General features: G+C 36.4%; 1 protein-coding gene across 13 annotated transcripts in view; it reads right to left on the bottom strand.

Annotated features, from left to right (window-relative positions):
• The window catches only part of Cdk12 (Cyclin-dependent kinase 12), a 621,218-nt gene that overhangs the window by 316,197 nt on the left and 277,472 nt on the right, over positions 1-27,549 (bottom strand). For all 13 annotated transcript variants that reach the window (XR_016546892.1, XM_090372485.1, XM_090372492.1 and 10 more), the window contains one exon: positions 8,120-8,281. Coding sequence is in view for 12 of the 13 variants with exons in the window: in XM_090372485.1 (XP_090228611.1) it covers positions 8,120-8,281 (162 nt within the window). In the remaining variant the exon portion in view is untranslated. The remainder of the gene's footprint in view (positions 1-8,119; positions 8,282-27,549) is intronic.

Here is a 27,549-nt window from a genome sequence, read left to right as displayed (position 1 = left end):
TTCACAAATATACGTGGTCTCAATTCTAATCTCAACGATGTCCATTTCCAATAGCAGTCTGCCAAACCCCATGTACTTTTTCTGACAGAATCTCAGTTATCAGTTGATTCAACTACTGCTCATCTCAGATGCCCAAATTATTCGCTGTATGATTCCTTTCACCTCAAAGGTGGTACTTGTGCATATGTCCATTCTGATATTCCCTGTCAGAGACTCGACAATTTGGAATAATCTCCTCTCGTTGACCTTCTCTGGGCTTAAAATCTCTCTACCTCATTGTGTCAAATTCATTGTTGTCTCTACCGTTCTCCCAACTCCACTAATCACTTGGAGCTCTTTGACTTCCTCTCTTTGCAACTTGACTTTCTCCAGTCCAACTTTCCTAATAGTGAGGTAATTTTCTTTGGTGATTTTAATGTTCACGACTCCAGCTGGCTTCCGTTTTCTAGTCACACCGACCCAGCTGGTCGAGATGCTGAGGCTTTTGCAATTACTAATGACCTTGCACAGATTGTTCATTTACCTACAAAAATACTGGACAACCCTAAACATGCAGCCAACACGCTTGATCTTTTTCTCACAAACAACCCTTCTAAGTACACGGTCGAAGTGAGAGGTCCTTTAGACACTTCAGATCACAACTTGTTGATTGTCTCTTCTCCAATGGAGCCTTTATCTCATGGCTATTCCCAACCTCGTGTTGTTTGGCATTACAAGAATGCAAAATGGGATGACCTGCAAAACTTCTTTTCTTCTTTTCCTTGGTCAGATTACTGTTTCAAAACTTCTGATCTCAACGTTTGCTCAGATCGTGTCAGTGAAATTATTCTTGCAGGAATGGAATCCTTTATCCCACACTCCACTTTAAAATCGCGTCCTTTATCTAAACCCTGGTTTTCCAATAAATGTGCCAAAGCTGTTCAAGAGAAGAATGTTGTATACCGTAATTGGCTAGTTTCCAATTTTCAGTTTCATTTTCTGCCTACACCAAAGCTCGCAACAATTGTAAAGCAGTCATTAATCAGTCCAAACTAGACTTCGAACAGGCTAAGAGTAGAAAACTTGCTTCTTGCCCCAATGGTCACAACTTTTGCCTATCTCTGCTCCCAATTCTGTCAAAACCAGATGGTTCTATTGTCACTTCAGACAAGGATAAAGCCTACCTGCTAGCATCCCATTTTTTTTCCAACTCATGTATTAATGATCTGGGTAAAATACCTCCCACCATTCCTAACACTCTTCATTCAATGCCTCCTGTGGTCTTCCGTCAAAAGGGTGTCAGAAGGATTTTGACCAATCTCGATGCCAAGAAAGTCCCAATCCTGATGGCATTTCTCCACTTGTTCTGAAAGCCTGTGCTCATGTGTTTACTCCTATTCTTTGCAGCCTTTTTTCACTTTCTTATTCCAAAGGTGTTTTTCCTTCTGCTTGGAAATTTGCTCATATCCAGCCAGTTCCTAAAAAGGGTGACAAATCCCTCCCATCCAATTATCGTCCCATTGCAATTACTTCTACTCTTTCTAAAGTAATTGAGAAATCAATTAACTGCCAACTCTTAAACTACCTAGAAACCTTCCGTCTGATCAACGATCGCCAGTATGGATTCTGTCATTGTCGATCCACTAGTGATATTCTGGCTTATGTTACCCATTTATGGACTAATTCAATGGAAAGGTTCGGTGAAACACAAGTAGTTGCTCTTAACATCTCAAAGGCTTTCGATCATGTTTGGCATAAAGGTCTTTTAAACAAGTTTCCATTTTATGGTTTGCCAACTGTTTTTAGTAATTGGTTATCCAGTTTTCTCTCTGAACGCTCACTGAGGATGATGGTAGATGGTTCTCTGTCTTCTAACTTCTCCACTAATGCCGGTGTCCCCCAAGGTTCAGTTCTTTCCCCCACTATTTTCCTCTTGTATATTAATGACCTTTTTTCCATTGACTGGAAATCCTACCCATAGTTTTGCCGATGATAGCGCATTGCATTCTACTTTCCATTTTGAGAAACCTTGCCCTGCTCAATCAGCTTCAACTTCTCGAAAATCTGCTACCAATTCCTTAAATGCCGATCTTTAGGTAATTCTCCAGTGGAGCAAAGACAACTTAGTTGATTTCAATCCTTCTAAAACTCAGTCTTGTCTTATATCTCGCAAAAAGGATTCTTCCGCTCCTATGCTTATCTTTAGTGACACTCCGATTTCTAGGCAAAATGATATATCTCATTTGGGGATAACCCTGACTTCTAATCTCTCTTGGCACAAGCACATTACAAATATTGCTTCCTCTACATCTAAAAAACTTGGTTTTCTCTTTCGCTCTCGGCGTTACTTTTCTTTCAAATAGCTGTTCACTCTGTATAAATCGCAAATCCACCCTGCCCTGGAATATTGTTCCCACATCTGTGGTAGTGCTCCCAAAACCTCTCTCTCTCAGGCTTCTGGATTCCATTCAGAAGAGGGCAGTTAGGTTAATTAATGATTCATCTCTAACAGAGTCTCTCAACTCGCTGTCTCATAGACGTACTGTTTCTGTTGCATGCCTCTTCTACAGATACTTCCATGGGCACTGTTCTTCTGAATTGGCTTCTATAATTCCCACTCTCTCTTTCAAAACAGTTCGAACATGTGCTGCCAACAGCCAACATCCATTTACTTTCCAACTTCAAACTCACAGAACCAACTTTTCATCTTTCTCGTTTATTCATTCAACTGCCGTTTTCTGGAACAACCTTCCTTCATACGTATTTCCTGAAAATTACAGTCTACAGAAGTTCAAGTCCGATGTCAACAAATATCTTCTTTCGTCTTCTCAACCTCCAACCCAAGCACGGTACTAAGTACTATAGGTTCTAATACCTCTTGTGTTTGGGGTTTACATAAAAAAAAAAAAAATATATATATATATAGATATAGATAAATTAGGCAGATGGGCTGAGACATGGCAATTGAAGTTTAACATTGATAAATATGAGGTACTTAATATGTGTAGCAGCAATCTCAAATTAATATACCCAATGTGTGGCAGCACACTCAGGGTAGTGGAGAACGAAAAAGATCTGCAATTGGGCAGCCAGATATGGAGTTCTCTGAGAAGTGCAAGTGGGCTGTCAGAACAGCCCGTGGGGGTATTGTCAATGATATACAGGAATTTTGCCAATAGGAACAGTAGGGATAAGGAAGTTTGTTTGTTTGTTATTTGGTTTTTAGGAGCATTAGCAACTAAGGCCATGTTGCTCCGGGATATGCGGTGGTCATTCCCTGACCTTTCCGCATCCTCCGTATTTGGTGGTGACGGGCTCGAACCCCGGTCTAATCAAGAAGCGTGTGCTGCGCACTGCTGCTCCTTCCCACCTGGCTACCGAGGCGCCGATAAGGAAGTGATTGTTCCATTGGCCAGTACTGCATGCAGATCTGGTAGCCTCATTTGTGGAATGATGTGGATCTGTTTGAGTGGGTACAGAGAAGAGCAACAAGATTAGTAAGGGAAACAAAAGGGTGCTTATACTAGGAAAGGCTTCAGTTTTGCAAATTACAGCTTGTGGAGAATTGAGTAAGCTGTAATTTGCAAAACTGAATTTTTGCAAATTGAGTAAGCTGCTTAGAAAACTTCATATCTGACTGCACAATTACCCCAAGGTTCTTTTCATTCTCCATTACCCTGAGTGTAGTACCACCCAGTTGATACGTTATTCTGGGGTTACTGCTACCCATATGCAGTACTTTATATTTGTCAATTTTAAACTTCAGTTGCCACCTTTCAGCCCATCTGCTCAACTTTTCCAGAGCCTGTTGCAGTAGTGAACTATCATTACTGTCATTGACAATCCTGCCAACCTTCGTATCATCTGCAAACTTCGCCATTAACCCTGATATACTTTCATCAATATCATTGATAAATACCGAAAACAATAATTGGCCCAACACCGAACCCAGGGGACTCAACTAATAACATTTTTCCATGAAGAGCAGTGTCCATTTATTACCACTCTCGGTCTTCTCTCACTTAACCATCTTTTTATCCATTGTAGCAACTTGCCCTTAATGCTATACTGCTCCAATTTGTACAGCATCCAGTTCCTTTGTCACCTCGTCATAGTATCCAATAAAATTTGTCAGATAAGACTTCCCCTTAAAAACCCATGCTGTTTCTGAACTATAACTGCAGTCTTCTCCAGATGATCCTGCATCACTTCCTTAACCAGCGACTCCATTATTTTCCTTGAAACAAGTTAGACCAACAGGTCTCTGTAATTACTCGTATCACCCTTTAATCCCTCTTTGTGAATTGGGGACGTATTTGCATATCTCCAGTTCATGGGGACCTCCCCTGACTCCAAGGAAGCTTTCGTAATTATGGCTAAGGGTTTGCTTACTTCCTTTGCTGCTTCCATTAATATAAATGGATAATCCCATTCACCCTGGGTGCCTTTCTTAGGTTCAATTTCAACAATTTCTCCTCCATTTAACTCTCGGTTATTACAAAATCATTTAGCTCCTTTCCAGAGTTTGATAAACTTCTGCCCTCCACTTCCCTACAGACTTTCTCACGTATAATGTAGATGCAAAATACTCATTCAATTTCTAAGCTACTGCAGCAGATTCATCTACAATCAAACCGTCAATGTCAAGTGGACCAATCTGATTCATCCCCTTCCTTCTATAGTTTACATAAGTAAAGAACTCTTTGCTGTTTTTCTTTGCATTGTTTGCCAAAGATTTCTCGTAATCTGCCTTTGCTTGACTAATGTCCTTTACGACTTGATTACAAACTATCTTATATCTACCATAGGCATCTGTCTTCTGATAATTTATATCCATCTCACAGATTTTTATTGTCTCCCACAAGTCTCATTGGGTCATCTGACATCCATTTAGGCCTAAACCCTGAACAGTATTTTTTAGTTGTTATGAAAACCCTAGTGGCGTCCAAGATTAATTCCTTGAATGCTTCCCATTTAAAATTTGCTGTTAGTAACATAATCAGTTGGCCCTACTGTATAAAATTTAAAAAATCTCTGAGACAACAGTAGTCACCTTTATGAAACCCTTCCCTTTACCCCTGATGGTAATTACATCTTTAAGTAAATCTCAGATCACTGCCACCTAGTAGTTCCTTTATCTGCAGATTCTTAATGCATGAAGAATCATTGCTAATAATCAGATCAAGAGTATTACTCCCTCTGGTTGCCTCTCGAACATGCTGCTGTAGAAAACAATCATCCAATAAATCCATGAAAGTATTGGTAGTGTGTGAGTGACCAACCCACAAGTTCCAGTCTATATCTGGGAAGTTAAAATCCCTCATTATAAGACAATCTAATTAACTGGCCTACTCTATTTCCCTGTACAGATGACCACTGCTTAATGCTGATAATTCGTTCCGGAAAAACAGAGCGCTAAGCAAATCAGCGCTAAGTGAACGCCGTATTCGCATAATGTAACATATGTATTTGTGAGTCGTGGTCTATACCACGGCGACTCATAAATAATAAACAGTAGTGAAAAGATGCCAAATGTCGGTCAAAATATTTAATATTAAAAATCTGTACATATAAAATGTCCGTTACATACGTATATAATTATGTGATAAGTAACTACATTATGTATCAAAATTAAACTTAAAATGCCAATTAAAATCATGAATCTATTAATCCGATAGCTCTGGGCTGTCGAATTTTTTTCTATCTTTGGTCGATTTTGGGTTGTACTTTAGCCTTATTCCTAATAAACTAAAAGGGGATTTACTTTAAAATCCCCTGCAGCATTACCACTCAACAATAAAGTCAATCAATCCTTTGCTGCTTTGAAGCCTGACATGATTTGATTTTTTTTTTCCTTTCGATATGAAACTTATTTTAGGCATTCGTTTCCAAAAAAGGCCGTTTGATCGATGTTAAAAACTTGTTGAGATGTATAACACCTCTCTTCAATAATTTTAAGAAGTTCTCTTTTTGAAAGTTTCAGCAACTTCTTGATCTGCACGTACGGCTTCTCACTGAATTTTAAATCTATCGAAGCAGCCCTTACTAGCTTTAAATGGTTCCACTTTTTTTTTTTTTAGGTGAGCTTTCTTCATATCATCATATAGGCTAATCACTTTTTATTTAATAATATTTAACTTAACGGAATTGTGCATTGGATATTATCTTCAATAAAATTATTTAGAAGTATCTCCATTTCAATTATAATAGCCCACCTAACCAGAACCAATTTAGCTGTTTGCAGTGGAACAGCTGTCTTTCATGCTCCTAAAATTAATTCTTTAATTTTTATAGTTGTTCTTACAGTTGAATCTGCCAGTGCTAAATGATTGCACACATCTACTTGTCATTGAACGGAACCGATTCGCTTCCAAACGTATAATTTAATCTTCAAATTCAGCCTTTTTCTTACCTTAGTAGGCTTAGTACCGCATCCAGACTTTGTTGCTTTGTAATTCTTATTCGCTATTATTCATCTTACAAAATGTAACTGCATTGCATTAATTATTATACAATGTTCGAGTAAACTGTCCATCGACTAACACTGTACTGAGTGATGATTAGACTTCAGATAAATGCATATAACGCAAATATTACAAGCAACATACTTGATCATTTTTTAAAACATTGATCTCGGAACTACGTAACAAGCCATACTGCAATTAAATCAGTTTGGAAGAAAATTTCACTGAGCATGGAAAAATTTTGCAATTTTGTGGGAAATTTTTATGCTGCTTTGCTATTCATTTTCAAGCTATCAACAAGATCAGATGAAATGTTTTCATTAAACATGCCAAAAATTTAATCTGTACACTGGTAAAAGAGCATTATAGTGAATTGTGGCAGCATTAGAGTGAGATATGGGTTATAATATAAGAACAGTGTTATAGCAAATAAGCATACAGCGAACTGCATTATAACGAGGGCCTGATGTACAGTTGTTCATTGTACTTATCAGACTCATTAGGCCCATAACACGCTCCTACTCTCAACTTGGTTTTCCCAGTGCTTATGTTACACCAAACTAACACAACACTGGACTGTCCACCCATGTCAACTGGATGCAGTTCCTTAGATTTTTCTATCCTGTCTATCCTTTCTGTGCACATCATACTCCCCAAATTCCAATTCTGTATTCCTTCTCTGTGTGACACCATGTCTCTGATATCCCAACAAGGTGCTGGTGAATACATCAGCCTTTGATGTATTCACCAGCACCTCAAATTTATTTACTTTACTGCTAGCATTGGTGTACATGCAAGTATACATGCACCTATTCCTACTCTTAGTTACCCTAGCACAACCCATGTATTTCTTGTTCCATGATGACTCCCAGCAGCCCTTGAAATCCTCAGTACTTCGCTTTCTAGGCTGCTGCTCATGCCGTCAAGTGCAATTCATTATAAATGAGTAGTAAATTCGACCTTATTGCATTTGCAATAAAATACCAATAGATAGAATACTGTGGGTTTTTACTTTATTATTATTATGGCGAAGTGTTTGTCCCCTTCACTGAAATCTTCAGTCATATAAAAAAAAAACATTAATATAAATTTTCAAAATCTTATCTTCATTCCCATTTTTTAAGCTTGTTACTCTGTATCTCACTCACTTGTGCAATTTGTGTTCACCGAGTTTGTCATTACTGATTGCTTATTTTATTTATTTTTTTTTTTTTTTACTGTTTTAAATTTTATAATAAAAAAAAAAAAAATTTTTACGTAAGTCTGAAGTTACGTAACTCGGGGACTTACTGTATATAGTTTGAGGTTACGTTACAGTTAAAGTGAAACATAATATAAAATGAATTTGATGTTATTATCTTTTTCATTGATGGAAGCTGTAGGTTTTTATTAGTAGTAAACAATGAAATCACAATTTAATTATCAACAAACCTTTCAATAATTAGTTTCAATAACATCATCTTGTGATGTTTGATTAATATTGGTGCAGTGTTCTACAATGATCAAATTTTTGGATATCATCACATCTACATTTTACATCTCATGCAGGCACTGACTCAACTTTTAAACTTCAAAATATCAAAATCTTCATTAATTACTTCCTATATAAAATTTAAACCATACATATATATATAAACACACTATATTTTTATCAATAATAATTTTAAAAATCTTACCCACAACTCCAAACATCAATAGCAGGACCATATCTCTCTTCTCCAAGTAGCAACTCTGGTGGTCTATACCAAAGTGTAATTACTTTGTTGGTATAAGGTCTCATTTTATCTTCTGAACTGTATAGTCGAGCTAAACCAAAATCGGCTAACTTGATCTGTCCTCTATATTAATTAATATTTGCATAAACATAAAATAAAAACAAATTTTCAATTAAATAAAATCTGCTTACCAGATTATGATTTTTTTTTATGCATTAATTTAAATACTTCAATAACTCACCAAACTTACAAACAGAAAACTGGCCATTGTATAGAACATAAAATCTTGAATGAAAATTTAAAATGATGTAACACTATTTTTAAAAAATAGTGTTACAAAAAAAAGAGTGAAAAATAGTATTTAAAAATACTATTTTTCACTCTTTTTTTTTTTTTTTTTTTTTTTTTTTTTTTTTTTTTGTGCAGTTTGTAGGCCTTTATTTCAGGTGTTGCTATTAAACTGAGCAATTAATTGTTAGTTTTCAAGATGTTTGACAAATGACATCTGTCTGTCTATAATATGTCAATGCAAGATACCAAAAAAAGGCTCAGCATTGAAAGCAATGCCAACAACAAAACAATTCAATGATTTCAAGAGGCTGGTGCTTCTGCCAGTTGTCCAAAATAAGGTTATCTACAAACCATGAGCACTACCCTGATGTACTAGAAAATCAAATGACAACTGATCCAAAATTATTGTCAGTACCCATTAATCTAACAAAGAAAATACCAGTCAAGAGAGACCAACCTATTGATCAAAAAACTCATAAGGTCAAATCTCACAAGCTCCAAAATTCATGTTTGTTTACAGATGAAAGACTTTGAATTCAAATAATAAGAAGAATATTTCTTTGCCCCTTCACAAACTAAATGCATCTAAAAATCAAAATATGATCACGATTTGGGTATGAGTGACACGCCAAAACTCTACTGTTTTTTCAATCAATGCAGGTGTCCATTGTTTCACAATGTACCAGGAGAAAATCAACCCTTCAACAAGATTCGGTATCATCTCTCAAGAGCAATATGGCAATGGAGTTGCAAGGATCTTTCAGCTCCTGTCGATATTGAACAACGGCCTTTGCACCTAAAAGATTAATCCACACTGTGTGGAATGTATTGCAGAATGAAGCATGTGCTGCTGCTACTCTACACAAACATCACTGTTGAATGAGTGAGATTCCACTGAGAATGAAATGCTCCGAAAAATTGCTGACAAAATTTCAGAACATCTAAAGAGTATGAAGAAGTTTGTTTATGTATGGGTAATGCGCACACATCATTTCTACGACCAAGGGAGTTTTAATGCATCATTTAAATTATATTTCATATTGTGAATACTTTCACGAGTTGCCATGGTATTGCACTACCTCGTATAAGTAATGCTTCACCTATGGAGAAGACTATTTACTAATTCTTGGCAGATACCACCACCCAGATGACACGGTTTCAAGCTTTTGACACTGTTGTGCATGGAAGACTACTGTACAAATTGGAGCAGAATGGTATTAAGGGTAAGCTGCTACAATGGATAAAAGGATGGTTGAGTGGGAGAAGACAGAGGGTGGTAATCAACGGGTGCTGCTCTTCGTGGACTAATGTTATTAGTGGAGTCCCACAGGGTTAGGTGCTGGGTCCACTGCTGTTTTGTATATTTATCAATGATATTGATGAAGGTATATCAGGCTTAGTGTCGAAGTTTGCAGATGATACAAAGGTTGGCAGGGTTGTTAATGACAGTAATGGCAGTGTGCTACTGCAACAGGATCTAGAAAATTTGGTCAGATGGGCTGAGAAGTGGCAACTGAAGTTTAACATTGACAAATGCAAAGTACTGCATGTGGGTAGAAGTAACCCAAGAGAAATGTACCAACTGTGTGGTACTACACTTAAGGTGGTAGAAAATGAAAAAAACCTAGGAGTAATTGTGCAGTCAGATATGAAGTTTTCTGAGCAATGCAGACAGGCTGCCGGGGCAGGTCATGGGGTTTTGTCAATGATATACAGGAATTTTGCTAGCAGGGAAAAGGAGGTGATTGTCCCTCTGTATAAGGCAATGGTCAGGCCACACCTTGAGTACTGCATACAGGTCTGGAGAAATCATTTTAGGAAGGATGTAGATTTGCTTGAGCATGTACAGAGAAGAGCAACAAGATCGGTAAGGGGAATGAAGGGACCCTCTTACCAAGAGAGGCTTAAGTTCTGCAAATTGCAGCAGATGGAGACTAGGCACCTGTGACGTGATCTGATTGAGGTGTATAAGGTCGTTAATGGGTTGAGCACATTGAATTCTCATGGAATTCTTCCACTTGTTCAGATTACGAACCTAAGGGGACATAAATTCAAATTGAGGAAAGACAGATGTAGAATAGATGTGAGGAAATTTGCCTTTAGCCAGCGGGTGGTTAATTGCTGGAACAAACTTCCGTCCGTCGTTGTGGAAGTTGATAGGTTAAATAAATTTAAGGAGGAACTGGACAAACATTTAGAGGGAATTGTTTTATAATTTTTTTTTTTTTTGGCTGATGCTGCATAAGCTCATAACACTTGTTTTCTTGCATCACATGCCACTACTACTACAATATTAAAAATATCTTTTCCAAACTTTTGCATTACCTTGTAACTAATATTTCCTATTGGCCACATATTAAATTTCTCTTACTACATCATTTAGAAAATGAAGTAAGAGATGCGAGCACAAAAAATGGTTTTTATTACTATTATTATTACCACAAAGTATATAACAGATAAAAATGAACTTTAAAAGTGAAATGATGTTTGATTGATGCCATATCCATCAGTAGTTAATGCGTGCTACTACAAACCACCTAATGCTTCCATCTGCAGCTGACACTGTGAACAGATAAATAAATAGTCCAAAACCAATAACTGCACAGCCCTGAATTTCATAGTAAAGCTACTACTCATAAGCCTGATAATGTTAACAAACACTACTTGAAGTGAGAATGTTTATCCTTATCAGACTTCAGAATGATATCCTGCAGAGCAGCATCATGCTATACACTGTTCAAATCTAATAAGTGTTTGAAGAATGGCCAGAGAGAGCAAAACTCACCCAAGTGAATCACTCCAACAATAGAGCTTGGAGGAGGGGGAAATATCATGGTATGGGATTGTTTTTCATACAGCAGACTGGGGATTTTGGTGGTAATGTCTAGAACCTTCAAGGCCATGTTCTACCAATTCTATACCACACCAACAAACATTGCACACTTCTACATCACACAGCTTCGATTGCAAGGCATCTGGTTTAAGAATATAAAAATTGCAGAATTGGCCTAATCACTTCTGAATTGCTAATGTTAATGCAATGAAAAGATTTAAATTTATTCACTTTAAAAAGTCCAAAATTCACATTAAATTTCTTACTTTAGAATACTGAATTTAAATTCCTAATAATTAAATGTAAATTTAATTATCAAATGCCAAATTTATAACATTATAATAGTGAATTATTTAAGTAATGTTGAAAAATATAAACTGTCTTCAAGTTAGTGTTTCTTCAATGCCATGTCTCCATTATGATTGCCTAGAAGCAACTGTTAGCATGACACCTCCAAATAATTCTCCCTCAGAGCTACTGCTGCATTTGAAATGACAAAGATGTCACAGAAATTACCACCTGCTGGGGAGAGAGAGAGAGAGAGAGAGAGACTCATTGAATGATGTACTTGACCTGCATAAAGTTTTATTTTGTAGTTCTAAGAATGAATTACAGAATTTATTTTTTGGAGACAACAGTGAATGTTCCTCTGCTGACTGATAAAAATGGATGGGAATGTCTTAGGATTTATAAGGCATGTGATATTCACAGTTTGCTGTTAGAATCAGTAACATCAGCATTGGTGTTACCTAACTAGGATGATCATCTGCTCTTTTTTGGATGTAGAATCTTTGGGAACACTACATTTGAAGTTTTTACACTTTGGGAAAATTTGTCAAAAACTTTTTTTTTTTTTTTTTTTTTCTTTTTCATGTTTTAACTCAGGTAAGACTAAGATATTCTTTTGATGGGATCTAGTGAAGGTAAGAAACTGCTGATAATCCTAGGGTAGGAACTGACAGTAATTTAGTTCTTCAGCTATTTCTGCAAGAGAAATTAGAAATCTTTTAGAATGATATAGGGAGGTCACCGTATTCTCTCTCTAACTAAGAATGAATCCTATTCTACATATGAAGGACTAGAAATTATATTTAATTTGAAAGTTTTATAATATTTCAATATAATTCACATTTTCTGATATATTTTAAGTGAAGAGGTCTTACATTAATCAGTTGTCACTGTTAGTTAATCTATCTAAGTGGAGTTTTGAGTTTTTTTATGAAATCAATTAAGCTTCCTTGTATATACAGTTGTGCCCCTGTATCCGCTAATTCAGTTACCCGCGGTCAACCACGGAAAAAAAAGGGGGGGGGTAACTTAAACATGTACTACTCGCGTGTCCAATACGTGCTTCCCTTTATTTTTTTCGATGTTGCATATGGTTTGGTCACTAACATTATAATGGTTCCTTAGAGATTTAACGGATGCACTGTTTTCAAACTTTTGAATAATTCAAGTTTTTGTTTAATTGAAAGCACAACTCTTGCGTTTGCCCATCATTTTTGCAATTTCTAAACAAAAAAAAATTCCGATATCCCTGACATAAATAACGAAATAAAATTTGTCCTTTTGCAGTGCGACAGAACACAACAATCGACGATGCACTAAAACAAACTAAACATTTGTTTATTTTTTTTAATTTATTTTATTTATTTTTTTGTTTAGAGCAGTAGGCGTGAAAACAGTGGGGGGGGGGGTTCCAAGATATTCGGTAACTAATCTCCCAATGACGACTTATAACGCTGGTTCTTGTCGCTTATTTACGACTTGCAAAATATCTGTATATACCTATTCTAGTTATTACTTGAATTTTATGATTTCTGATCCTTTTTTTTTTTTTTTTTTAATTTGGAATCTTGAAGTGTCCTGGTTAATCTGCTTCCCGATTAATCCAATCCCAGTAAATCAAGAGTCTGCTGTACTTTATTATTACTGTATTTAATGTTTGTACTGTGTGTTTAATTTATCAATTAAACTTTATTATATGTATGTATGTACAAGAAAATCACGTTATATATGGGGTCAGCAGGTGTTCGCTTACATCTGCAGAAGCTTACATTTAAGGAGCTGAAAATTGCAAAATTTTAATGTTAAAAATTAGGTTAACAGCAAGAATATAAAAATCTGAAAAGGAAGATATTAAAAAAAATAGGAAGGAGTAACATGGTCCTTTCAAAATTTTGAAAAGATTGTTACCTTGGGAGTCTAAAATGCTGATGGAACTGATATTTGGTTGACAATCAAGTCAACTGGACTTAATTTCAGCAATGTCCAGTTGTTCTGTGACAGCCTCTGTTGGCATCTTCATGATGTTGACACTGTTAACTCCCATGTGAAAGTCCTGAAATACGGGACCTAGCACACTGGAGGTGACCACCCAGGTGCAAACCAACATACGGAGGGGTTGAGGTGTGCTGCCTACACCACACAGAGGAATGCCATCCCTCTGTGTTACCAGGCAATACTAGGTGGTAGATAGTGGCAACCACCCCCATCTCTTCCATCATGCACTCTGATTGATGTCTTTTGAAGTTATGATGGACATCACGGCGAGATCAAATCTTCTTACATTTCGAGGATACATCTCTAAAAGCATTCGCAGGCCAGCTGCTAGATCAGTGGTTTTCAACTGGGGTGCAGCAACAACATTCTTGGGGTGCCGTGTAATTTGGGCTTAAGTTACTTAAAAGTTATTATTATTTATTTATTTTATTTTTTTGAAATTTATACATTTATCTCATTATAAAAAGGTATACGGTATCCATTATACTGTATCTTTTTAATTTTCTGGTGATCAATAAATTGATCTTTATTTAGTACCTCTATATAAAGAATAAATTTATTATATAAGTATATATTAAAAGGTTGAAAACCACTGTGTTGGGTATTTATTTTGACTTAGGGGTGCCGTGAAAAAATTACTGGGACACTCGGGGCGCCATGAACCGAGAAAGATTGGGAGCCTCTGTGCTCGATAGTCCACCAGACAAAACCTATTGGTAACTCTCTAGGAAGCTTACCAGGAGCACATCCTCACCACTTCTTAATTTTGAATAACACCATGAATTGTCAAACAAAAAGAACAAGCCTATCTACAATAAAAGATCTAAACCTCCAAAACATTTCCTCGTTCATTTTACAAATATACATGGTCTCAGTTCTAATCTCAATGATGTCCATTTTCACTTACAGTCTGCCAAACCCCATATACTTTTCCTGACAGAAGCCCAGTTATCAGTAGATTCAACCACTACTCATCTCAGCTGTCCAAATTATTCACTGTATGATTCCTTTCGCTTCAAAGGTGATATTTCTGCATACAGGTCAGTGACCCCCGCTTAACGCTGATAATTTGTTCCGGAAAAACAGCGCACTAAGTGAATCAATGCTAAATGAACGCCGTATTCCCGTAATGTAACATATGTATTTATGAGTCGCAGTCTATACCACTGCGACTCCAAAATAATAAATGGTAGTGAAAAGGCGACAAATGTCAGTCCAAATATTTAATATTAAAAATCTGTACATATAAAATATTCTCCATTACATATGTATTTATTTTGACTTAGGGGTGCCGTGAAAAAATTACTGGGACACTCGGGGCGCCATGAACCGAGAAAGATCGATAGTCCACCAGACAAAACCTATTGGTAACTCTCTAGGAAGCTTACCAGGAGCACATCCTCACCACTTCTTAATTTTGAATAACACCATGAATTGTCAAACAAAAAGAACAAGCCTATCTACAATAAAAGATCTAAAAGATAATTATGTGGTAAGTAACTACATTATGCATCAAAATTAAACTTAAAATGCCAATTAAAATCATGAATCTATTAATCCGATGGCCCTGGGCTGTGGAGTTTTCGTATCTTTGGCCGATTTTGGGTTGTACTTTGTCCCTTTTCCTGGTAAACTAAAAGGGGTTTTAATTTAAATTCCCCCGCAGTGTTACCACTCAACAATAAAGTCAACTGATCCTTCGCCACTTTGAAGTCTGGCATGTTTTTTTCTTCTTTCAATATGAAACTTCTTTCAGGCATTCGTTTCCGAAAAAGTTCTTTTTCATCTATGTTAAAAACTTGAGAAGTATAACACCTCTCTTCAATAATTTTAAGTTCTTTTTTTGAAAGTTTCAGCATCTTCTTGATCTGCACTTACGGCTTCTCCCTAAATTTTAAATCTATCGAACTAGCCCTTACTAGCTTTAAATGGTTCCACTTTTTTTTCTTTTTTTAAGGTGAGCTTTCTACAGATTATCATATAGGCTAATCACTTTTTATTTAATATTTAACTTAACGGAATTGTGCATTGGATATCATCTTTAATAGAATTATTTAGAAGTCTCTCCATTTCATTTACAATAGCCCGCCTAGCCATAACCAATTTAGTTGTTTGCAGTAGAACAGCTTTCCCACTACTAAAATTAATTCTTTAATTTTTATAGTTGTTCTTACAGTTGAATCTGCCAGTCCTAAATGATTGCACACATCTACTTGTCGTTGAACAGAATCGATTCGCTTCAAAATGTATAATTTATTTTTCAAATTCAGTCCTTTTCTTACTTTAGTAGGCTTCTTACTACGTCAAGACGTTGTTGATTTTTAATTATGATCCGCCATTATTCATCTTCGAAAATGAAACTGCGTTGCATTAATTATTATACAATGTTCAAGTAAACTGTTACCTAACACAGCACTGAGTGATGACTAGACTTTGAATAAATGCATATAACACAAATATTACAAGCAATATACTTGATCATTTTTTAAAATGTTGATCTTGGAACTACATAAGCCACCATACTGCAATTAAATTAGTGTGGAAGAAAATTTCACTGAACATGGAAAAATTTCGAAACTTAATGGGAAACTTTTTAATGCTGTTTTGCTATTCATTTTCACGCTATCAACTACATCAGATAAAACGTTTTCATTAAATATGCCAAAAATTTAATCTGTATGCTGGTAAAAGAGCATTATAGTAAGTTGTGACAGCATTAGAGTGAGATATGGGTTATAATATAAGAACAGCGTTATAGTGAATCAGCGTAGAGTGAACAGTGTTATAACGAGGGTCTGCTATATATCCATTCTAATATTCCCTGTCAGAGACAGTATTTTGGAATCTCCTCTTTTCGATCTTCCCTGGCTCAAAATCTTTCTACTACATTCTGTCAAATTCACGCGTTGCATCTATTGTTCTCCCAACTCCACTAATCACTTGGAACTTTGACTTCTCTTTGAAACATGATTTTCTCCGGTCCAACTTTCCTAACTGTGAGGTAATTTTCCTTGGTGATTTTAATGTTCACAACTCCAGATGGCTTCCATTTTCTAGTCATACAGACCCATCTGGTCAAGATGCTGAGGTTTTCGCAATTACTAATGACCTCGCACAGATTGTTCATTTACCTACCAGAACACCAGATAATCCTAACCGCACATCCAACACTTCAATCTTTTTCTCACAAACAACTCTACTAAGTATACAGTCGAGGTGAGTGGTCCTCTAGGCACCTAGGATCACAACTTGATGATAGTCTTCTCCAATGGAGCCTTACTTTTGTGGCTATTCTCAACCTTGCATTGTTTGGCAATACAAGAATGCAAAATGGGTGATCTGTGAGATTTCTTTTCTTATTTTCCATGGTCGGATTACTTTTTCAAATCTTCTGATGTCAACATTTGCTCAGATCATGACAGAGAAATTATTGTTGTAGGGATGGAATCCTTTATTCCACACTCCACCTTAAAATTTAATTGTTTATCTAAAACTTAGATTTCCAATAAATGTGCTAATGCTGTTCAAGAGAAGAATGATGCATATCATAATTGGATTGTTTCCCAAATCTTCAGTTTCATTTCTACCTACAACAAAGTTTGCAACAACTGCAGAGCATTTATTACTCAGTCCAAACTAGATTTTGAACAAGTTAAGATTAGGAAAATTGTTCTTGTTCAAATGGTATACAAGCATTCTGGCCTCTGGTCAAAGCTACTGGTTGCAACTTTTACCCATCTCTGTTCCCACCTCTGTCAAAACCAGATGGTCCTATTAACAATTGAACCAAAGATAAAGCTGACCAACTAGCATCCTATTTTTCTTCCAACTCATGTATTGATGATATCGGTAAACCACCTCTCACCATTCCCAGTACATGCCATTCAATGCCTCCAGTGGTCTTTCAATCAAAGGATGTCAGAAGGATTTTGATCGATCTTGATGCTAAAAAAGTTGCAGGACCTGATTCTCCACTTGTTCAGAAAACATGTGCTCCAGACCTTACTTATGTTCTGTGTCATTTTTTTTCACTCTCTTATTCCAAATGATGTTGTTTTGTGTATTCATCAATTATATTGATGAAGGTATATCAGGCTTAATGTTCAAGTTTGCAGATGATACAAAGGTTGGCAGGGTTTTTAACAACAGCAAAGACAGTATGCTACTCCAACTGGATCTAGATAAGTTGGACAAATGGGCTGAGAAGTGGCAACTGAAGTTTAACATTGACAAATGCAAAGTACTACATATGGGTAGAAGTAACCCAAGAGAAACATACCAACTCTGTGGTACTACACTCAGAGAAGTGGAAAGTGAAAAGGACCTGAGGGCAATTGTGCAGTCAGACATGAAGTTCACTGAGCAGTGCACATGGGCTGCCAGGGCAGGTCATGGAGTCTTGTCAATGATATATAGGAATTTTGCTAGCAGGGACAAGGAGGTGATTATCCCGTTATACAAGGCAATGGTCAGGCCACACCTTGAGTACTGCATACAGGTCTGGAGGCCTCTTTTAGGAAGGATGTAGATTTTCTTGAGCGTGTACAGAGAAGGGCAACAAGATTAGTGAGGGGAATGTAGGGATCCTCTTCCCAAGAGCAGCAGCTGGAGACTAGGCACCTGCACGGTAATCTGATTGAGGTGTATAAGGCCTTGAATGGATTCAGCACGCTGAATTCTGATGGGATTCTTCCACTTGTTCAGATTACGAACCTAAGGGGGCATAAATTGAAATTGAGGAAGGACAGGTGTAGAATAGATGTGTGGAAATTTGCCTTTAGCCAGCAGGTGGTTAATTGCTGGAACAAACTTCCATCTGTCATTGTGGAAGTTGATAGGGTAAATAAATTTAAGGAGGAACTGGACAAACATTTAGAGGGAACTGTTTTGTAAAATTTTTTTTTTTTTTTTTTTTTTGGCTGATACTGCATAAGCTCATACGCTTGCTTTCTTGCATCACATGCCACTACTACTACTATTTGGTTTTGTTCAGGCCATTTTGATTGATGATATTAGCATTAGCAGTGGAATATGATGCAAGAACATAAGATATATTGTGAATGATGTTACCGTCCTGAATAAGGTAAATGTTGGAAGTGATCACAGAATGGTAAGATGTACACTTGATATAGATGTAGGAAAGGAAAGGAAAAAACTGACTCGAGTAAATAATACAAAGGTCTTTGAAATAACAGAGGAGGAGAAAAAGCAGTATGTACTGGAACTTAAGAACAAGTTTGAGCTTCTGCAGACTGCTGAGGACCAAGATATCGACGAGGAATATTACAACTTTTTGAAAGTGATAAAGCCCAAGAAACCTATAGGGAAAAAGAAATCCAAAGAAGAAAAAATTAGTCAAGAAACACTTGTCATGATGAACCGAAGACGACAAATGAAAAGCAAGAAAAACACTGACAGGGAGAAAATCGAGTATACTGAGTTATGCAAAGCCATTAGAAAGAGACTCAGAGAGGACATAAGAAGATTTAACACAAGAAAAGTAGAACAAGCATTAAGGGAAAACAAAGGATTTAAATCAGCAGCCATGAGCAGTAATACAGAAAGACAAATGATACTGAAACTGAAGAATAGCGATGGTGTACTTATAAACAGCAGAGAAGGCATAATTCAAATAGCAGAAGACTACTATAGAGAATTATACAAGGAGCAGGGGAATGATGCCAGCAGTGGGGAAGATGGATTGCAAAGTAGCAACACGTACGACATACCCAATATTCTTCCTGATGAGGTAGAGCATGCATTGAAGAAAATGAAGAATCAGAAAGCCCCGGGGGAAGATGAAGTTACTGTAGAGTTGTTAAAATTGGGAGGAAGAGACATAACACAAAAACTGGCAAGGTTCTTCACAAAGTGCATTAGAAAAGGTGTGACGCCTAAGCAGTGGAATAATGCAATCATAGTTTTGCTGCATAAGAAAGGAGATAAATCAGAAATTGGAAATTATAGACCAATTAGCTTGCTATCCCACATCTACAAGTTGTTCACAAGGGTCATTACTAACAGATTAGAAAGAATACTGGATGAGAATCAACCGAAAGAGCAAGCTGGCTTTAGGACAGGATTCTCAACTATGGATCACCTTCATGTAATATCACAGCTAATGGAGAAAGCAAATGAATATAAAATACCATTATGCCTGGCATTTGTGGATTATGAAAAGGCATTTGACTCCATACAGCATAAGGCAATGTTTCGGGCACTGGAAAGACAAGGCATTGATACCCCATATATTATGATTTTGAAGAAAATATACGAGAGTGCTACCTCCTTTATTAGACTAGACAAAGACAGTAGGAAATTTAAAATTGAGAAAGGAGTTCGACAAGGAGACACAATATCTCCGAAGCTGTTTACTGCTGCCCTTGAGGAAGCTTTCAGAAGATTAGACTGGTCGCAGAAAGGAGTCAATGTGAATGGAGAGTACCTAAACCATTTACGATTTGCAGATGACATTGTGGTCATAAGCCATGATCCCAAAGAATTAGAGGAAAATCTTAATCAGTTATGCACAGCTAGTAAGGATTTTGGACTAAAGATGAATATGGCTAAAACAAAAGTAATGATGAACAAGTATGCCACAGAAAGGGAAATAATGATTGAAGGAGCAGTAATTGAAAAGGTGGAGTCATATACTTATCTGGGACAAGTTATTAGCTGTAATAATGATAAATGGCTGGAAGTCAAGAGAAGAATAAATTTTGGATGGATAGCATTCAGGAAATATAGTCACATACTGAAGAGCAATATCCCAGTTTGTCTGAAACGTAAAATAATGGACCAATGTATACTCCCCATCATGACTTATGGAAGTGAAACTTGGGCACTCACCAAAAGAATGGAAGAGAAGCTGAGAACTACACAGCGAAGAATGGAACGAATCATATTGGGAATAAGACTGTTAGATAAGAAGAGAAACACATGGATTAGGCAACAAACTCAAGTAAAGGACATTCTTATCAAAACTAAAGAACTAAAATGGTCTTGGGCAGGACACATAGCTCGAAGACATGATGACAGATGGACTAAGAAAATAACAGAATGGTATCCAAGAGGAGCTAGAAGAAAACCTGGAAGACAAAGGCGGAGATGGATAGATGAAATTCATGAGTTTGTGGGTAGTAAATGGATGTCCAGTGCTCAAAACAGAAGGAACTGGAAAGTTGCTGGAGAGGCCTTCATCCTGCAGTGGATTGAAAATGGCTGATGATGATGATGATGATGATGATGATGCAAGAAAGCAAACTTGTACAGTATAAACCAAAAAAGGCGGGGAGTGAATCTACTTCCCATTCGCCTCCTAGCTTGCTACAAAAGTTTTCCAGTACTTCCTTGAATTTATTTAAGCTATCAACTTCCACACAACAACAGATGAAAGTTTGTTCCAGAAATCAACCATTTGCTGGCTAAAGGCAAATTTCCACACATCTAATCTGCAACTGTCTTTCCTCAATTTGAATTTATGCCCCCTCAAAGTGCATAATCTGAAAGAGGAAGAATCCCATTTGCATTAAGCTTGCTCAAACCATTGTCTTAAGCACCTCAATGAGATCACATAGTACGTGCCTAGTCTCCAGGGGGCTGCAATTTGCAGATCTTAAGCCTTTCTTGGTAAGAGCACTCCTTTGTTCCTCTCACCAATCTCGTTGCCCTTCTCTGTACCTGTTCCAGCAGCTCTATATGCTTCCTAAAATGAGGCCTCCAGACCTGCATGCAGTACTCAAGATGTGACCTGACCACTCCAATCAAATTGGTCAGACAAGACTTTACCTTACAAAAAACCAATGATGCATCTGAATTTTTACTACATCTTGTCATTGCAGTATCATTAACCAGTGACTACATTATTTTCAATGAAAGAGAAGTTAAACTAACAGATCTGAAATTACTCATGTCACCCTTTGATCCCCCCTTTGTAAATTGGGAATACATTTGCACTTCTAAAGTCCATGTGGACCTCCCCTGAATCCAAGGATGGTCTCATAATTGTGGCTAAGGGTTTGCTGCCTCCCTTAATATAACTGGATAGATCCCATTCACCCCAGGTGCGTTTCTTATGTTTAACTTCAACAATTTCTCCTCAGTTATTACAAAGTCATTTAGCTCCCTATTAGAGTTGGATAAACTTCTGGCCTCCACTTCTCTGCAGAATTTCTCATGTGTGAATGTACATGCAAAATACTCATTCAGTTTGTCAGCTACCTGAGCAGGATCAACAACAGTGAACCATTGATATCAAGTGGACCAATTTGATTTATTTCCTTCCTTCTAGAGTTTATGTAAGTAAAGAAGTCTTTGCTGTTTTTCTTTGCATCCTTTGCCAAAGATTTCTCATAATCTGCCTTCGCCTGCCTAACCTCCTTTGTGACTTGATTACAGACTAGCTTATATCTGCCATAGGCTTGTGTCACTGATAATTTATATGCATCCCATGCATTTTTCTTCTCTGCCACGAGCCTCATTAGTTCATCTGACATCCATTTAGGCCTAAACCTTGAATAGTATTTCTTAGTTGCTATGAAAAAGCCTAGTAGCTTCCAAGGTTACTTCCTTGAATGCTATCAATTTAGAATTTGCTGTTGGTAACATCATCAGTTAGTCCCACAGTACAGAATTTAAAAACTGTCTGAGACCACCATAGTAACCTTTATGAAAGCAAAAACCCTTCCCATTACCCCTGATGGTAGTTACATCTTTGAGAAAATCCCACATCAGTAGTGTATAGTATTATTTGTAATGTTTCCCTGGGGTTTCCCCCACCTCCGCATCAAACATTGTGATAAATACAAAACTCTGTAAAGGATAGATATATGTATGTTAGCGAGTGTTCGTGAATTGTTAGTATGGTTTATGTTGTTGTGTTGTTCATTCGGCCTCAGCCTAGGGCAGGGGTTCAGCAACCTTTCTGATCTAATTAAAAAAAATAGAGAATCCGAAGAGCCGCACTTCAGCTCAAGCTGGGGGGGAGGGGTTTAAGAAATGGAATAGTGAGAAGGTGTTTTATTAAAAAATATATATTTTGAAATATTATTTATTAATAATATTTCTAATTAATGTTACTTTTGCTGCTGAACTTCTTGAGCGAGTCTCTCAAAATCAGGGAAGTATGCTGTAATTATGATCTTTAAGCATGCTGAGAGACTCGCATTGTTCAAATGGTTTCTTGATATATTTTTAAATATAGTTCAGGGTCGAAAATATTTGCCCACAGAAATTCTTCGAACCAAAAACTGAGAGAAGTCCAAACGCAAATATTTTCAAATTTATATGCGTGTCCGGTAAGCTACACCACACATCGAACACAATTTGGTCTTGCCTTTTCAACTCATCTATCGGCATCCATTTATGTAGAACTGCAAGGGCAGCCTTTTGTCTCTCCAAATCCTCAATTTCAGTTTTAAGGCATTTTTAGTCTTGCACTCCATAGTATGTCCTCGATTTTTAAGTCCTCTAACTCCATTTCAAACTTTGCTTCATGTGGGCAAAAGTTAAAGAGCTGCAGTTACATGCTCAAGGGGCTGCATGCAGCTCGCAAGCCACAGGGGGCTTGTGTTTTCACACAGAAACCTCTAGTTTACTGTCTAGTGCCAGGAGGAGGCGGCGAGCCAGGCAGTATGGGGGGTATGAAGCCCTGGCAGGGCAAACCTTGTGGTAGCCAATGCTACAGACAGGGAGAATCAGTATAAAAAAAAAAAAGTGAAATTTATTAAGGTACTAGTGGGGAGATAGGAAATGGGAGGGGATTAAAGTGGTAGAGAGAAAGGGGTGGGCAGTAGTGAAGGCACCCACCTGGTTGAAATGGGGGACAGAAGGGGGCCACAGGTCAGGATGCCTATCCTGGTCTGAGGGTAGGAAGTGATAGTTGGTCTCACATCAGTACACTGTGATCACTGCCACCTAGTGGTTCTGTTGTCTGCAGATTCTTTGTCTTGTGGTGAGGTGAGTGGTCCAAATTTGTTCCATGCATTCTCACTCAAAACCCAGAGACAGCATCAAGTGCTCATTTTTTCTGTGTTGGATACTGCATCTCTAACAAAAATAACTAGCGATGGGTCTTAGGTACATAGATATGATCCAGAGACCAAGATTGAAAGCTATTGAGAAAAAATATCATCATCACCAAGACCAAAAAAAATTAACAGTCAAAATCGCATATGATGGTCATACTGTTTGCTTTTTTGACAAAGGGGATTGTGTTATCAGAATTCATTCTGCAATGTGTCATTGTTAATGTAGCCTACCACCAAGAAGTTTTAAAATGGTAACAAGGCACGACAGACTAGAATTACCAACAAATTCCTGAATATATTTAAAAAGGATGTGCATCACCTTTAACTTAGTGTGACTTATAAAGTAGCAAACCTCAACACTGGATCTAAACTCACTGAGTCCCCCCACAGCAGAATTAGTCAGGTTTTTTGCTTGCTACTATAACAAAAACTGAAAATCAAATTGATTTTCAGACATCAAAAATTTAAAAATTACCCGAATTATTTCTAAGACTGAACACCTCAAATGACTGACAAATGAAAGCCCTTAGTCAAGGCCCAATATGGTCAGAAAACCAAATTTTACCACATTTTATTTTTCCATGTCTATTTCTACAAAAAAATTTTTTAGTATCACTAAGTGGTAGATGACTTTCATCAACCGGTGAAATACCACCACTTTGCTTATTGGAGGCTTGAAGTGGTGAAACCCATGTTTAGTCTCTAGAGCAAAGTTTCCGGCATCTCCCTCTCCCCATACTTCTCCTTCAACCCATGCACGGTACTAAGTACTATAGGTTTTGATACTTTTCGTGTTTGGGGTTTTCATAAAAAAATTCCTTTAACGCTACAGAGATATGGAATAGATGAAGGATACCTAAAACCTGAATATATTTGCTGTCCTAAATATACTATTATCAAAAAGACATCCATCAATCTTGCCACATAAACAAAGAAGATAATCTGTCCACTTAATGATATCCATCTAAAATTACTTAATAACAAATGAATCAATCTTCACAAAAGTTGCACGTTATCAGTATCATTTGAGAGCAGGTAATTAGAATTAGCCTAAAATGCCTCTAATGTATAAAAATTATAGTGAAATGAAGTCATTTCTGACTTGAAATAAAAATATTCCAGAAAAAAAATTAAGCTTATATTACAAAGGAATGCTGAATACAACTCTGCTGGACTGCAATTTGTTTTTCTTTAGAAAGAGGGAGCAGACAATTTCTAATCCTATATAATTAAATTTTGTAATTTAAAATTCAACATAATTCCATATTTTTGGCAGAAATTAAATAGTTAATTTATTTCTTAAAACAGATGCAATCTGTAAAAGATTACAATTTAGCCACATAATCAAAGCACATACTGTATTATCTGATTAGACTGGAATCTTTTAGGAAAAAATATCTGCCATGAGAAACCAACAACTAACTTAATTTTTGGCAAAAAACATGCATTTATTCAATTTTGGCTACAAAAAGCCCAAATCAGGCAACTGATGTTACCTGATATGATCTTCTCTTTTGATTTCCAAAATTATTTTTCCATTGCCTTCTATTATAAACTGTATCTATAATTATTTAGGAACACAAATAAGATATAGTATCACATACAATTCATACATAAACAGACATTATTTGAGGTGACCTTAAAAACATATACAGCATAACCACGTTAATTTAATATCAGATTATTCAAAACGAATATTAAATTTACATTATTCTGTTTATGAATATTGAACATGTTTTTAAATATAGGGTAAAAGAGGATTACAATTACCATTAATATCAAAATAATACTGTTGGCTATAATTTGTCTTTTAGAATTTTATTAACATTTTATTATTATTTTATTGTTTAAAATAGTTTGCATGAATGAGAATAAGGGCAGAATCAATAATAAGTTTGGTTATCAGGTTTAATGTAGGAGTTGAACCATTCTATCAATAAACTTAACTGTTTTCTAGATGGATTATAAAAGGTCTTTTATAATAATCCATCTGAATGCCACTTCTGGACGTATTTATATAATTTTGCAAAGAATATAACCAATTTAATATTTTGATAGGGAAGAAAATTGAAGGTTAGCAAAATATTTGGTTTCTTGAAATAGGAGCAGACAAATCAGAGTTAGTACTAGCACATTTTAATCTGTTATATTCGACTGGGTGGGTGGATGAATGGGCGTGAGGATTTCTGTTTTAATATTTTAGAAAAATATATAATAAAAAGAAAAAGAGTGGAACATTGAGTGAGTTATTGTCCCGGATTGCTTAATTTTTTGATAGATCTTGTATAAGAAGGAGGGAAAATAGCAGAAAAGAGAAGTGCCGAAAGAGTGCTAGCCACCATTTGGAAGTTCTGATGAAGTTAGCTTGGAAAAAACTTTGTGAAAGTCAGTACAAGAATACAGTTAACGTAGAGGTTAATGTAAAGCTTAAGAGATTATCTTTAATTCTAAAGGTGGAGCTAGGTCAAGAAAGAAGACTAAGCTGGGTTTCCTGATTAAATAATTTTTAAACAGTTGTGAATATGCCAACAAATTGGTACAGTAGAATATACACAGTATCGGACCCTGTATTCCAAACAAAATCCATTTTTTAATCCAATTGTGTGATGTTGCTCTAATATTACTCCCCCAACCTATCTATTCAAGCACAGTGGACTGAATTTTTTCATAAAATTCTAGTTGGCTGCTATGCTTTTAACAAATGACACTTCTTTTTATTTATTGAAGTAACAACATTCACCAAATTTGAAAATTACTAAATTTTATTTGCCATCTTGTCTGTACATTTCCTTCATGATTTTCAGTTGCACACTGCAGGGTTACATTACAGGTTCACCTTCCATATATGTTATAGCCATATTTCACAGCAAATTTTTCCAATTTGCTTCACTCATCAGTAAAGACAAAATGATGTGTTGAATTTTATCATAAGCAAGCCTGACGTAGCCAAGTGATCAAGAGCATGAGTGCAGTAGAGTTTGAGCCTGTGACTGCTAAATACAAGTAACAATTTGTATTGATTAATTTATTGTAAACTCTACTGACCTGGTGGTCGTGCCGGAGTATAAACAAGAACTTTTTTTTTTTTCTTTTTTTTTTTTTTAATGTAAAAGGAAGCTTTCAATTTCTGTTCCTCTATGCAGCATATCATCCCTTAGACCCCTTAAAAAAATTTACAAACCAGTACTGTAACTTTTTAATTAATTTCGATTGGGGCTGTTTTACATATAAATGTAGGAGACAAGTTTGATGACAAATAACATCCCTATTAAATGCAGTGCAACCTTGATATACTGTGCCTTGTTATACCACACTTCCAGAATGTGGTATATCATATCTCCAAAATGGAATATTAAAAAACAGTGCAATTTAGGGCAAACATACAAACTTAACACGCTCCAATAAAAGTAAGGGCAAACTCCATACCTCACAGAGGTAGAACTTGTACAATTATCATACAGTGCAGTAGTTTCCAAATGCAGGCCACTGAGCTACTGTATTCTCCCAATTAGACAATTAAATTTTTATAGATAATTAAACAATTAAACCTATCCCAGAATAATTACTGTAGATGTTCAGTTTATTATGTATCTTGAAAAAAAAAAAAAAAGACATCACACTAACATGGTCATTGCACACAGAAAACCTCACAAAAAGTAAAGATTCTTCCTCTGGGAGGGAAAATGAGTTACTAGCTATGATATATTCAGTCATAATTATTGAAAACAACAGCATGCAATATGTTTTCAAAGCTATGAAATCAGAGGTAGAATAGCAAAAATTGCTAAAGGCATAACGCAAAGTATGCCCTGCAATACATTAATTGTGTAAAGATGGGATACAGGTGTACCTTGCTTCAGAGTGCTTCGCTAATATGGTGCTTTTCAATTATATTCATGTTTATTATTTTCGGCACATGTCTTGCTCTTAAGAGGGTTTTCGGCAATGACGCACAC

Source organism: Mastigoproctus giganteus, chromosome 1, assembly GCF_048544385.1.
Source record: "Mastigoproctus giganteus isolate SK-2022 chromosome 1, ASM4854438v1, whole genome shotgun sequence".
Lineage (NCBI taxonomy): Eukaryota > Metazoa > Arthropoda > Arachnida > Uropygi > Thelyphonidae > Mastigoproctus > Mastigoproctus giganteus.
This window is presented reverse-complemented; position numbering and strand designations above follow the sequence as displayed.